A 14,716-nucleotide genomic window follows, 5' to 3' on the forward strand; every position below is an offset into this window, starting at 1 on the left:
GTTCCACTACCCAGCTTCAAACAGGTTTTATGACTGGCTCAGTCCATTCTTCCATGCGATGCTTGGGTTTTGGCCTTTGTACTCCTGCCCTCGGTTCCTTCTTTCTCCAGCAGGCAGATCTTGAGTGGTGCCAGGCTACCCATCTGAAGTGCTCGCTGCCCTCAACCTGTGACGCCAGGCTACCCATCTGAAGTGCTCACTGCCCTCAACTTGTGACACACAATTTCCACAGAGTATTTGTTTCTTTAGCTGGATGAAACTGTCCACACCTTGATTAGGTTAAGCTTTGGGTCCAGAACACAAGGATGAAGTAGACTACACTGATTAGCATTGAGCAAGTTATTTAACTCCTCTAAGCTTCAGTTCCTGAACACCAAACTACCTGCTTCACAGCAGAGTATTAACCAGGTCCGCAGATAGGACATGGTGCTTTTCCAAACTATTATACTCAATACATAGCACCCATTATCTGTATACCAGTAACATCGTTACTCCATTACTTGTGTATGATATCACCATCCAAACCTGCCAGGAACACCTACTAGTACCCAAAACCACAGCCTTCTAGGACCTTTTTGCCTATTTAGTTTCTACTATAAATCAACACTACTGCCTAGTTGAAAGCCACTTACACAACTCAGTCGCTCTAGACTCCAAGTCAATTAGTTATGTGTTTCTAATTCCAGTGCTACACCTATCCCAACTCTTCTCTCAAGCCTTCCTCAAGATTTCTTAGCCTCCACATTGCCCAGCCTGTCCTTGGACTAGAAATCCCCCTGACTGTCTCCCAAGTGCCGTGAGCACATGAGTACTGCCAGACCAAGCTCCCCAACAAAGTCCTACAAAGACTGTTTCCTTGTGAATGTTAAGACAGACAACCACATACTATTTTGCCCCTATAGACTTCTACCATCTAGCCAAGTGGGCCATTCTAGTTTAATTCTTTTTTTTACTTTCCATGACCGATTCTATGCCAAGAGTGTCCAACATCTACCATGTAAGCCCAAACTGGTCGGAGTTAAGAATAGTTTTGCTATTCAAAACAAGTGTTGAATAATATAAAAATCAAAGACTATAGCTGGGCTCAACACTCAGGAAGGGAGAGGCTGTCAGATTTCTTTTTTTTTTTTTTCTTTTTTCGAGACAGGGTTTCTCTGTGGCTTTGGAGCCTGTCCTGGAACTAGCTCTGTAGACCAGGCTGGTCTCGAACTCACACAGATCCGCCTGCCTCTGCCTCCCAAGTGCTGGGATTAAAGGCGTGCGCCACCATCGCCCGGCAAGCTGTCGGATTTCTGAGGGCAAGCTGTCGGATTTCTGAGGTCATGGTCAGCCTGGTCTACAAAGTGAGTTCCAGGATACCCAGGTCTACAAATAGAGAACCTATCTTGAAAAACAAAACCAATCAAATTGTGACACATACATACATATGTAATCATCAGAGTCTAACAGAAAATCCCCAGCAGGTCCTCTCATGGACAAATGAGTCATATGCATAAAGGAAGTCCTGGGAGCTCAAGCAAGACTGTGTTGTTGGGTTGGTGGGAGAGGTAGGGTTTTGCTGCCCAGGCCAGTCTGGCAATCCTGTGGTGTCTGAAGTGTTTACAGACAAGTACCATGCTTTTCTGTTCTCCTTTTAAACATGTCTTACCAGTCTATTACAGAGTACTATGTTCCCTTAGGCAGAGTCTCACTATATAGCTCTGATGGGCCTGGAACTCACTGCATAGCTAAGGTTGGCCTCACATTTGCAGTTACTCTCAGGCCCCAGTGTGTGGGTGCAGGGCAGGCACACACCACCATAGCCTGCTGTGCTATTTGTTTATCCTACCAATGTAACAACTAAAACTCAAGGAGTCTGTCAACTTTACAATCACCGAGACTATCATCTGCCACTAGCCATGAGAAGTAAGCAAAATAATTGGAGACTGGATGACAAAAAGCTATTTAATGTCTGACAAAGTCAAGCTCACAAGGAAATTTCCTTGAGTTTAATAAAGATGCTAAAAATGTTACTTTTCAAGTATTTAACTTTTTCTGTTTTACAAAGTTCTGTTCATAAAGATAAACATACAGAAGCAAACCCCGTCAACTGTACTTCAGTCATCCTCACTGGTGGGCTCACCATTTATAAGGAGGACATCATTCAACGCATTCTGTCACAGAGACTGTCCTATTAGAAAGGACTTCTACCCCCAAAAGATCACCACTGGGCCTCCTCCACAAAGTCTGCTAAATAGCAAGAGGCCTTCAACCTACCAACTAGCAAGTAGCCATGAAATTAATGGCTGTCTCGTCTCTACGAGTGTGACCTAATGGCAATGTCTCTTCTCATACTGACCAAAGCCCTTAAAATACAGGTAGTTAAGAATGGAAATAAGCCCCGCCTCTTCTTGGCTAGTCACTGTGAAAGTGTGCGTAAGGCAATTGAGTTGAGGGTTAAGGGTCCATCTTGCTAATGTCAAGTGACACTAACAAGAGTCTTAGCTTCATCCACCAGATGATGGGCCCCTGCGTCCGGGTCTCCAGGAGCAGGTTCCACCCCCTTCACCAGTCAGAGGGTTATAACCTGGAAGTGAAAAGGAAACAGAACCATTTTGATGGCTGGAGATCAGGGAATATTCTATATTAAAACTCTAACCACAAATCTAGCATGTAAATCACTGCAAAGATAAAGATTCCATCCAAGGGACTTTAGCCTAATATTAAAAATAAGGTAGCGATAGTTGTGGTGCAGCCTTTAATACCAGTACTTGAGAGGCATGCAAAATGTTAGTCAGAAATTACCCAAGATAGCCTGATTTAACTATATGAAGCCTCCAATTTTAAGCGTTACAGCTCTGCTCTGAGAGGAAATTTTCCTTAATACAAGTGTTGCAGCTCTGAGGGGAAATCCCCAATGCGCGTGTTAACTCTAAGAGGAAGGTTTCCCCAAAGGAAGTGTTGCAGCCCTGAGGGGGAAGGTTTCCCTAGCAGAAGTGTTACAGAGCTGATGGAAATGTTTTCCTCTTTAGAACTGTTGCATCTCTGAGGGGAAAGGCATCTTTGGCAGTCGGGAGCCAAGGAATACCACAAAGTCACACCACACAACAAACCTCACATAAGAGATTTATTGGGAGAGACACAAGAATTTGGCTACCTCTGCTCAGGTGAGAAGCAGCAGGGGACTGGGCAGGAGGCAGGCTTAAACAGGGTTTCTTGGGGGAGGAGTTTTCCAAAGTAGGGGTTGGTGAGATTTCATGCTCAGGGACTGGAAGGCTTTGGTAGGTTTTCAAACACAGAAATGGGCTTGGACGTTTACCCTACACTAATTACAGTACTGAAAAGAAAGCACACATCCAAATAAAGGCTATTAAAGCTGCAGAAAATGGACTTAGAAGACAATTAAAGTGGCCAGATGTGGGTGCTCACAACTGTAGTTCCACTCAGGAGGTTGCATAAGGCCAGCCTTGGCTACACTGTGATTTCCAAAACAGCCTAGACTATAGTTTGAGACATTGTCTCAAAAACAAAACAAAAGCAAAGCAGAACATTTTGTGATGGTCCAGGCCTGTGATCTTAGTCCTTGGGAGGAAGAAGCAAGAGGATCAAGAGGTCCAGGTCATCCTTGGCTACACATTGAGCTGGAAGCCAGCCTAGGTCTAAGACCTTGTTTCAAAAACAAACAAAAACCAAACCAAATAACCAGAATGGAGCCTTCCACTTCTAGTAGTCAGAAATGTGTCACCTACATCCTTTTTCCATCTCTCCCTCCCACATCGGATCCTTACAGCCAATACGATAACTGGGTCCTTGCCCCAGGCTCCACAGTCAGTCTTATGTGGGCTGGTTCTGCTCCCTGCTTACCATGAAATCTTGCCCTAAGTTTTAGTTTCCTCATTTGCTAAGCCAGGTTGCTTAGGTTGGCCCCAGCTCAGGACTGCTGGACAGCACAACAGGCCATGTGCAAACTGATGTGTGTTGGTTAGGCCAGGATGAAAACAATTAGCTCTGGAGGGGAGGAGGGGAGGTACATCATAAATTGTTCCATTGCTGCAAACTCAGCCTGAATCTCAAAAGATTGCTAATTCCTGCATTTGTCTGTCCCACCTTCCCAAGATAAGGAAAATCCCTCAGGGACAAGATGAAGACGTGCTGCTATGGTGTCATGTAACAGACAGGAAAAGCTGAGTGGACATATTTCTACCTGGAGAAAGTTACTCATAGGAAACAGGGCAGCACCGCAGCAAGACAAGACAGTGTCTGCCAGACACAGCTCTGTAGGGACAGACTGTTCTCATCCTGGCTCACATTTCCCAGCACCATCATCCTAATTGCTCAGCGAGGAGCCACAGGCACTCTGTATCTGCTTCCCTTATCTCTACAGCCCTAAACTGGGGGCGTAGAAACTAAGAGACTGTTTCCTTACTATGTAGCCTAGGCTGGCCTCCACTTGGACAATCCTGCTTCAGCTGCCCAAGTACCAGGGTTACAAGCATACATTCCATGCTCAGCTGGAGAATCTTAACTTTTAAAAGGAAAATATAGAGCCAGGAAGATGGCTCAGTGGGAAAAAGGGCTGAGCAAGCACAAGGACCTGTGTGCAAACCCCTAGCACCCATGCACAAACCCAGGCATGGCAGCACACACACTTGTAAGCGCAGTGCTTCCGCTTAGAGACAGGACTGCTGAGGCTTCCCAGCTGCCAAACCAACTAATGGGATGAGGGAAAGGTCTTGTCTCAGGGAATAAAGTGGAACTGATAGAACCTACTGTCCTCTGTACAAGCATGGGTACGTGCACTGGCAGACTGAAGTGCACACACACCACACATACACAGAAAGTACACACAAAAAGACAATATATCTTGTAAGTGTTAAAACTTCTAAATGCTTCACATTGCCAGGTTCTTACCACCTCCCCGCAAAGGCTTTTTGTTAGATTTTCCTTTGGGGGTGACAGATGAAGTAGAAGGCCCAGGACCATCTTCTTCCTGTTTGAACATATACAAATTTAAGAATCAATAAATTGTACTTGGGGATAGGGGGGTATAGTTCAATATGCCATGGTCTGGGTTTAATTTACAAAACCACAGACCCAATCCAAGCCCTGGCATTCTACACAGCTAATTGCCGTCAACTCTAGTTACCTGAGGCCTTCCTGTGTTTCTTCGGTAACTTCTGCCTTCTTGCATGCTGTCCCACATTTCAATCTTCTGTCTCCTCTTCTCTTCTTCAAGCTAAGAAAGAATCACACACACAAAGAACACAGAGAGGAAGCACTCATAAGCTCCTACTAGTCTCAGGGAAAAATGCTCATTTGAGAATTCTTAATTTAAACATCTCTCCAAACGTCTCACTTTCATTTTATTTAAAAAAAAAAAAAAGCTGCTGTGCAGGCTTGGCATAATGGTATGCACCTCTAACCCTGGTGTTCGGGAAGATGAGAAAACTTAAGTTTGAAACCAGCCTGGCAAACACAGAGAGACCCTATCTCATAAAACCCTTATTTAAATGTTTTAAAATGTATGAAAGGGACTGGAAAGATGGCTAAGCAGTTAAGAGCACTGACTTCTCTTCTAGAGGACCCAGCATCTACACGGCAGCTCACAACTGTCTGTAACTCCAGTTCCAGAGGATCTGCATCCCCACACATACATGCAGGCAAAACACCAATGCACATAAAATAAAAGTACTTAGAGTTTTTAAAAGTGTGGAAAAAGAAACAATGATTCCATTATTTCAGCCCATTTTGGCAATGCAGAAGAAATGACCTGTAATGGGTGTGTGTGGCTGGCAGGCCTGTTTTACCATTACCTGGCTGTGCCTCAGGCACTGGGTCATAGGACAACAGATTGCCAAGTGTATTAGAAAGTTAAATACTATGGAAACATAAGGGAAATGAATCCTTGCAGAAAACCACACTGAGCAATGGCTGCCCAAGAAGCCTGTGGTACGTATTGATCCAGCACACATGGTATTTGCTTCTGCTTCCTGTTCCATGGACAGTAGCCATTTTTTTTTCAAGCAACCAAGCATTGCAGTGGACATGCATGTCAGGGGCATGCAATCTCTCATTTCCAAAAGAATTCAAACCCAAAGCAATCTATTCTGGTCCTAATTAAATTGTGATGTCATAAGAACACATGATAAAAGCAAATTTCTCCATGGCACACACTCTTCAAGCTTCCATCACTTGTAAATACAAGTTAGTTCAGAAAGAACCTCTTAACCTACAGGTTACTCTATACTTTTAGCTACATCAAGAATGTCTAAGTGAGTGGGGCATGGTGATGCATGCCTGTAATCCCAGAATCCTCAGCTCTAGGGATGCAGAGGCAGACATCTAGTCTAGGCAGGCAGGGTTCCATGAGACCCTATGCCTTTAAAAAAGAAAAAAAAGTCTAATCCATCATAACAAAACAAAAAACAAAATGGGGGGTGGGGTGCAGCAAGATGGCTCAGCAGGCAAAAAGTGTTTACTGAACGAGCAAACAAGCTTATGACCTATTTGAGCTCCAGAACTCATGAAATAAGAGACTGACTCCTGTAAGTTGTCCTCTGGTCTCCCAGTGCACACCACGGCATGTACATGGTTGACTCAACACACAAAAAATAAACATCCAGAATCAATGTTTAGCAGATAAATTCTAGCATTACCTATGAGAGATCTAAACTAACCATAAGCCAGGCAGATATGGGCATTTGAAAAAACATGCACATACGATTTCCATTTCTATTCAAAGGGACCCATACAGTGTGCTCATAAAATACTGGATAAACTACATCTGTAAAAATACCTAAATAAGCCAGGCAGTGGTGGTACACACCTTGAATCCCAGCACTCGGGAAGTAGAGGCAGGCGGATCTCTGTGAGTTTGAGGCCAGCCTGGTCAACAAGAGTTCCAAGACAGGTTCCAATGCTACACAGAGAAACTCTGCCTCAAAAAAACAAACAAACAGGGCTGGAGAGATGGCGGCTCAGCAGTTAAGTGGTTTAAGCGCACTGCCCGTTCTTCCAAAGGTCCTGAGTTCTATTCCCAGCAACGACATGGTGGCTCACAACCATCTGGAATGAGATCTGGTGCCCTCTTCTGGCCCGCAGATATACATGCAGACAGAATACTGTACATATAATAAATAAAAAAATTAAAAAAAAACAAAAACAAACAAACAAAACAAAACACCTAAATAAATTTAACATTACATGGGCTATTTAGGCAGTGGGTAAGAAGCAAGAACAGTGGAGATGTAATTTCCACAGATTAAACTTCTATACCACACACAGGTTTCTAATTCCCAATTTTAAAGTCAGGCTGGTGACTAAGGGGAAGACTGGCAACTAGCTTATATCAACTGAAGGCTGCTAGTGGACTAAACGCCTCAGGAAGGCGGGTGTGCATTTATATCTTATTATGTTCTTTCCTTCTGGGTCCCAGTCAAGCTGGGCAGAGCAGACCCGAAAGGATGGCCATGCAGAAACAAGAGGAGCTGCTGATGTGGCAGAAAGGCACATGTCTCTGGAAGCCCAGGGACACAACTGAGGCTGATAATTCTGAGATCAAATTCTCTGGGCCTCACAGCTGGCAGAGGGTTCTTTTTGTGGGACATGTGAGAGGCGCTGAAAACTTCTGGATAGGACAGGAAATGACAATGACAGATTAGCTCAATGCTAGTGTACAAATGTCATCTGAATGATAAATGTCACCCATAGGCACTAGTATCTGAACACGTGGTCTCCAGCTGGCAGCAATGTTTGCGAATGTCATGGAACCTTTAGGAGGGGCAGCCTTGTTGGAGGAAGTATGTTCTTGGAGGTACTTTGAGGTTTTATAGCCTGGCTCCATTCCCTGCCCTGTCTGCTTCCTGACTGCCAGGCTGGCTTCATGTTCCTGTTGCCATGACAGACTGTGTCCTCCCCCAGGGGCTGGACACCAAAATAAACCCTTTCTCCCCAGCTGCTTGTCATTCCAGCATAGCAGCGGAAGTACCTAATACAGCAGTCTTACTCCCATGAGGACAGTGCAACTCCCCTGGCTGCTCAGAGCAATCCCTGGTTCCTCCTTCCCCTCACTTTCCACCTTTCCTCCCATGAAAATCCATGACTTAAAAAAAAAAAAAGCCGGGCGGTGGTGGCGCATGCCTTTAATCCCAGCACTCGGGAGGCAGAGGCAGGTGGATCTCTGTGAGTTCGAGACCAGCCTGGTCTACAAGAGCTAGTTCCAGGACAGGAACCAAAAAGCTACGGAGAAACCCTGTCTCAAAAATCCAAAAAAACAAAACAAAACAAAAAAACCAAAAAAAAAAAAAAACAAAAAACACCTCAAAATTCCGATCTTTTAGTCCACACTTCCACCAACACAATCCTTATCTAAGCCTTATGCTGCATTTTCTTGCTCTCCTGAAACCCACAGCTGTGTGCTTGACCATCCCTAAACTAAGTCATATGCAATACCCAGCTTCAAACAAATATGGAGCTTGGAATCCCAGCACTTGGGAGGTAGACAGGCTGCTATCTACATGGGCTATGGCAGCAATGTGACCCAAGCACACAGTCTTGTGGAGTAATACTGTTAAGAAAACACCTGAAGGCAAGACAGAAACAAAAGATGTACCTTTCTTCAAGAGTATTTCTCCCTTGACAGTTCAAAACTGTACAAAGCAAGCATGCTGACCCACAGTAAACTAAACGAAATTAATTCTTGATATCCACCCAAAAGACATGCACTCACTCACCCACACTGTCCACGGTAGCAATGAATTCACAAACCTATTCCTAGCCAGCATTTCCTCTCTATGGCCAGTGCTGACCTAGTAGACTACGAAATGCAGCTGGAACTTAATGAGACACGACTCTGCTCTATGCTTGCAAATAACAGTAAATATTTTTCTGACCATTAGCACTAAGCCTTGAACAGTTCAGTAGAGGTATGGATAGGCAATAGAGACCTTGCCTAGCATGCTCAAGGCCCTGAAAAAAACAAAGAAAAGAAAAAAAAACCCAACACAATTATTAAGTCAACCCAGTTCATACCTGTCTTAGTTTTTCCTTATGTTTTTCAACTTGGGCATTTAGATCTTCCTGCATTCTTAAACGGGCAGCTGCTAAAGCCTCCTGTCGCTTAACAACAACATCAGGTTCTAAAACAACAGCAAGAAAAAACAATGAGGTATGACTCCATATAAAATAGCCTATAAATATAGAGATTCAAACGTCAGAAAATCACCATGAAATATATCCTTGCACACTCAGAGAGGAGCACTAAGTGCTGTGAAGGCCGCGGAGCGAGACTCTACTGTACCACACATACACCACACATCTCACTCGCGCCCGATCTCTAGGTTGACCAGAGGTCCAGAAAGCAAAGCTCAAGGCCTCTGCATCTCCATCTATCACTGGACTAGCCTAGGTCTATGAGAAGAGGTGTAAGATCCTCTTCCAACAAAAACCAAGTCCTTTCAATTAGCATTATGAACTGAATATGGATGTCCCAGCTTTAACTTAACTTATGGTTGAGATAGGGTCTAATGTAACCTCAACCGGTCTCCAACTCACTATGTGGCACTGAGTGACCTTAAACTCCTGACCCTCCACCTCCCAGTGCGGGACAACGAAAGCTGGCCACCATGCCCACTTTTATTTGGTGCTGGAGACTAAACCCCAGGCCTTGTGTATGCTACTCAAGCACTCCAACAGCTGAGTCCCAGCTCCAACCCCAGTTTACTTTTTTTTTTTTTTTGAGATAGGGTCTTACTTACTATGTAGTCCTGGCTGACCTAGAACTCTCCATGTAGACTGGGCTGACCTCAAATTCATACAGATCTGCCAGCCTCTGCCTCCTGAGTTCTGGGACTAGAGGTGCCCATACCCAATCCTAGTTTACATTTTTGCCTGGCTGTAAATCAAGGCTTTCCACCCCAGTCTCAGTACCATGGTAATTCAGATGCATGGTGATCTGTATTTTAGTTATACTGCAACATAAAATACTTAACATTTCTTTTGGGCACAACCACAGAGGTAGCTTCTAGGTAGACTGGCTGCACTTTGAGGTTTTTTTAAACAACCAAATGAGAAGTGGAAATCGGGTTTTTTTGTTTTGTTTTTGTTTTTTGAGACGGTTTCTCTGTAGCTTTGGAGCCTGTCCTGGAACTAGCTCTTGTAGACCAGGATGGCCTGGAACTCACGGAGATCCGCCTGCCTCTGCCTCCCAAGGGCTGGGATTAAAGGCGTGCGCCACCACCGTCCGGCAGAAATCAGGCTTGATGAGGTCTGGGAAAAAATCAAAATGAAGTGCATGCAAAATCCTAATGCCGAGTTTCTGGTCACTCACAATAACTCAAAGGATGTAGCTAGAGCACAAGGAAAGGGTTAAGTTTTCATTTTGCTCCTCTTACTAAACAAGAGGTACACTGAGTATGCTACACGCCATTGGGAAAGTTTTGCATCTCAATAAAAATCTTTCAAAAACCCAAACTAAAAGGCATAAACTGCTGCCACCCATGAAAGTAAGCTACAGGCGCCTTCATTTCTATCACAGGACACTAACCTAGAACAGCCTCAGCCTGGTCCAGCTGCCTCTGCCTCCACGCCCTCAGTCGGACTGCGAGTTTCTGGATGCCAATGTAGAGAAGGATGCAGCTGAAGAGGATGTACCAGCCGTAGCTGGCCAGCACGGAGCCCACTGCCAAAAAGAAAGCAGGTTCAAAAAACGGAGAATGCCATTTCTCAATAATATTCAGCAAAGATAAAGCATAGCTCCTGCCTTCAAAACCTTCGCATCTAGCTGAGAAAACAGACCCCTAAAATAGTTACTATCTGGGTCAGGAATGAAAGGATTCCGGAAAGGCTGGGTACAGAAACTTCTCAACCACCAGGGCATTCCGGAGTAGTCTGGAGGGTGCAGGGCACAGCAGCGGGGTTCTGAAGGACTAGGGGGATGTGTCAAGGCCACCCGGACTCCCGGAGCTACGCTTTGTAAAGGAGACAGCAGTGGGTTAGGGTTGCGTAGAGCAAAACGCCGGCCGGAGACTCCAGTCACTGCAAAAGGAAGGTGTTAGAAGGACCCCAGCGAACCAAGTCCGCGAGCGCCCGCCCAGAGCGGGCTGACTTCGGGGAAGCTGCGCTCGGGCCCAGCCCGCCTTCCCGGCCTGCCCGCGGCGATAACGCCAGGCCTCCGGGAGGCCGACCCACCGAGCATGGCGGCGCCTGCCGCACGCCCAGCCGCCCTTCACCTGTAACGTGCAGGAATCTCAGGCCCTCGGTCTCCAGCGCCGGCCGCGCGGACAGAGTTTCCTCGGGGAGCTCCATGGCCTCAGCTGCCAACGACAGGCCCAGCGCTCTTCTCGGTTCCGGGCTTCCGGTTCGGCCCTTTGTACACGTGGCGCTCACGGCCGCGGAGGTTCTGACCTATCGCGGCTCGACTCGTCTCGACGCTTGACCAATCACAGATGGGGTGTGGCTGGAGGGCGGGGCTTGAGGACGCCCAGACGGAAGCGCGTTTGACTTTTGGGGAGGAACTGCGGCGGCATTTAGAAGCTGTGGTAGTGGATAAATGATCTTACACTGATTTCCTACAGACCTTGTACTTGATACTGATTGGACAGCGAGGAACAAGGGATTTGGAGCCTCGTAGGGATGAGATTTGCAGCCCGCCCTTGTCACAGGGCCAGTGAGGGTTGCAGCATAAGTCCCCTCTACAAGCATGAGGAAAGCGACCTAATACTCCACTGACCCAAATTTCTAAGGAACCACAGTGCCAAGGGAAGGATTAATGTATTAATGACTCCAACATGTTTAGAATCTTACTATGTGACACATTACCACAGCTTTGTAATGCGTCCCAGCAACGTATTAGGAAAGCAATAAAGGAGACTGCTATGATTTGAAATGGAACTGATGGAATCAAGTTTCCAAAGTCTTAGATTAACGGGATTAAGAAGGCAACAATTTTATCCGTGGTGTATAAAGGGTCATATGAAGTCAGTATGGAATTCTCCAGGAGAAAGGAAGCCAGATTTATATGCATTCCGCCATGATGTGACACAGTCAAAGGACCCTGACCGAAGTTTTGAGTGTTTTGTGGACTTTGAATCTCCAAAATGCCATTGCTTCATAAAATTAGCCTGTCGAGTAGCCTACTACAGTAGTAAACTAAAGCAGGTTTTCCTACTGAAGGACTGGTGTTCATGGAACGTGGGAGAGAAAAGCGTGAAATTGCTTCACTTTTCAGCCAGCCACCTTGAAAATGGACTTTACAAATCAGAAAATTGATGACTGATATTATTATCAGTTAGGGCTGTGACAATAGCCATCAATTTGCTGAATTTGTTTTATATTCGCAATGTTTTCCTCTTAGTGGTAAAAAAAATGATGCCTCTGTTTAAAAATTTGGGGTACTTATCATTGGGCTCCCTACGCTCTACTTCTGAGCTACACCCCCAGTTTGAACCATTACTCTTAGTTTAAGGTGATTTCTCACTTACTTAGGCTTCGTCATACAAATGCCAAGAGAAACATCTGGTTAAGAGGGAGGAGGTTGCTTAATTTGCCTGTTTATCCAGTCCGGTAACATCTGTTATCATGATGATGAAATAAGTAGTAACATTTAGTTTCTTTAAAAGGGAGTGGGAACAAAACCACCACCAACAAAATGCCAGGCATTAGTGATGCACACCTTTAATCCCAGCACTCATTCCTGAGTTCGAGGCCAGCCTGTTTTATGGAGTGAGTTCCAGGACAGCCAGGGCTATAAAGAGAAACAAGCAAAAAGGTGGGGTGGGTATGATCAAAGTACATAATACACATACATGAAAATGTCCTAATAAAATCAATTCTTTTACACAATGCCAATAACAAGGAATCTTTTCCACTTTAATTTTGCAATATAAAACAGAAATTAGCAATTCATAGAGATAATGCATTAAAAATATACAAAGTAGGACGAGGGATGTATCTCACTTAGGTCAAGTACTTCCTTGTCTAGCATGACCAAACCCTGGGTTTTAAGCTCTGCACTGCGTCCACTGACTATGGTGGCAAATGCTTCTAATCCCAATGTTTGTAAGGAAGAGGGAAGAGGATCAGGAATCTAAGGTCATCTTTGGTGTCACAGGAAGGTCACACTGGGCAATGAGAGACTGCCTCAAAACCACGGGAGACAGAGGCAGGTGGATATCCATGAGTTCCACTTTGGCCAGGGCTAGCTACGTAGTTAGCCCTTCTCAAAAACAACAAAGCCACATAAATAAAACATATATACAAAGTCGCTTTGTTTACTCTTGGGCACCAAGCGTGCACTTAGATGTGCACCGTGTAATAATCCACTAAAATGGAAAGCATTTTGAATTGAGTGCATAGATTTTATGCTTTTATTCCAGTTTCTATGAAACTGCTCCTACATCTCAGCTGTGTTATTTTTAACCCTTTCATCAAGTGCTTGTCATCTAGGGCCCCACTCACTCCGGTCAGGCACTTGAGAAGTTCAGGTGTTACTTGCAGAAACAGGACAAAGGTGAATAGCAACCACAAGGTCACTGTTGGTTATAGAGACTAAATGCCTACTCTAACTGTCACTTCTTAGAACCATATCCTTGCATGGATACTTCTTACAGCCACGGCTTTCAGCTTAGGTGAATCTCTGCAGCCACTGTATTTAGCTAGGTGGATTGCTTTGGTTGACGGCAACTAAGCAGAAATGTTATCAGTCCCGAGTAGGTTAGTTAGTTTTCTGAGGAGAAGTAGGCATAGAAAGCCAGCTGCTCTAGCTGATTACAGATGTCACAAGATCTGCACAAGACTGGGCTCAACACCTTACCACTGAGAGGGGGAGGTGCTAATTCAGGCCCGCCTGACCCCCCAGGACTCTACTACTGCTAGTTGATGGAGGAGTAAGAAACATTACTTCAGTGGTGCAGTCATTGGTAGGGTGCCCGTGCTCCCGTAAGCAACCCTAACTCACTAAGTCTAGCACATAGAAAAGGGGTGGCTAGTTGGGAAGAGGGAGATAATCCCAAGGGCAGAGTAGTGTGTGTGTGTGTGTGTGTGTGTGTGTGTGTGTGTGTGAGAGAGAGAGAGAGAGAGAGAGAGAGAGAGAGAGAGAGAGGGTTTCTCTGTGTCTTTGGAGCCTGTCCTAGAACTAGCTCTTGTAGACCAGGTTGGCCTCGAACTCACAGAGATCCTCCTGCCTCTGCCTCCCGAGTGCTGGGACAAACACTGCCCGGCTACTCTTTATTTATTTATTTTTTTAAAATAAATTTAATTTTATGTGCATTGGTGTTTTGCATGCATGTATGCATGTCTGTGTCAGATCCCCTGGAACTGGAGATACAGACAGGTGTAAGTTGCCATAGGGGTGCTGGGAATTGAACCCTGATCCTCTGAAAGACCAGCCAGTGCTCTTAACCTCTGAGTCATTTCTCTAGGCCCTCTGTGGGCACTTGAATAAGTGTTTTTGCATGCATGTAAGTACACCATACACCTGCAGTGCCCATGGAGGCCAGGTGTTGGATTCCCTGGAGCTGTTCAGAAGGTTGTGAACTGCAGTGTTGGTGCTGAGAACCAAATCCAGGTTCTCTTTGAGAACATCAAGCCCTCTAAGTCACTGAGTCATCTTTCCCACTCCTGCTCCTGTGTGTGCTTGTATACATATGTGGGCATATGTATGGAGACCAGTTGTAGATCCAGGGATCAAGCTTCAGGTTAATCATTAATCAACTCTTATTGATCATATTAAACCTTAAAG

General features: G+C 45.2%; 1 protein-coding gene across 1 annotated transcript; it reads right to left on the reverse strand.

Moving 5' to 3' along the window:
- Positions 1-1,930: 1,930 nt before the first annotated feature.
- Positions 1,931-11,345, reverse strand: Selenos (selenoprotein S). The gene is made up of 6 exons (XM_041656826.1): positions 11,208-11,345; positions 10,523-10,657; positions 9,010-9,116; positions 5,126-5,215; positions 4,891-4,969; positions 1,931-2,566 (listed from the first exon to the last, which is right to left on the reverse strand). The coding sequence occupies exons 1-6, from the start codon at positions 11,281-11,283 to the stop codon at positions 2,487-2,489; spliced, it is 567 nt and encodes a 188-aa protein (XP_041512760.1). The 5' UTR covers positions 11,284-11,345; the 3' UTR covers positions 1,931-2,486.
- Between the last annotated feature and the right edge of the window lie 3,371 nt (positions 11,346-14,716).

This window comes from Microtus oregoni, unplaced genomic scaffold, assembly GCF_018167655.1.
Source record: "Microtus oregoni isolate MIOR12 unplaced genomic scaffold, Mior012 000000F_ref0000247, whole genome shotgun sequence".
Taxonomy (NCBI): Eukaryota; Metazoa; Chordata; class Mammalia; order Rodentia; family Cricetidae; genus Microtus; species Microtus oregoni.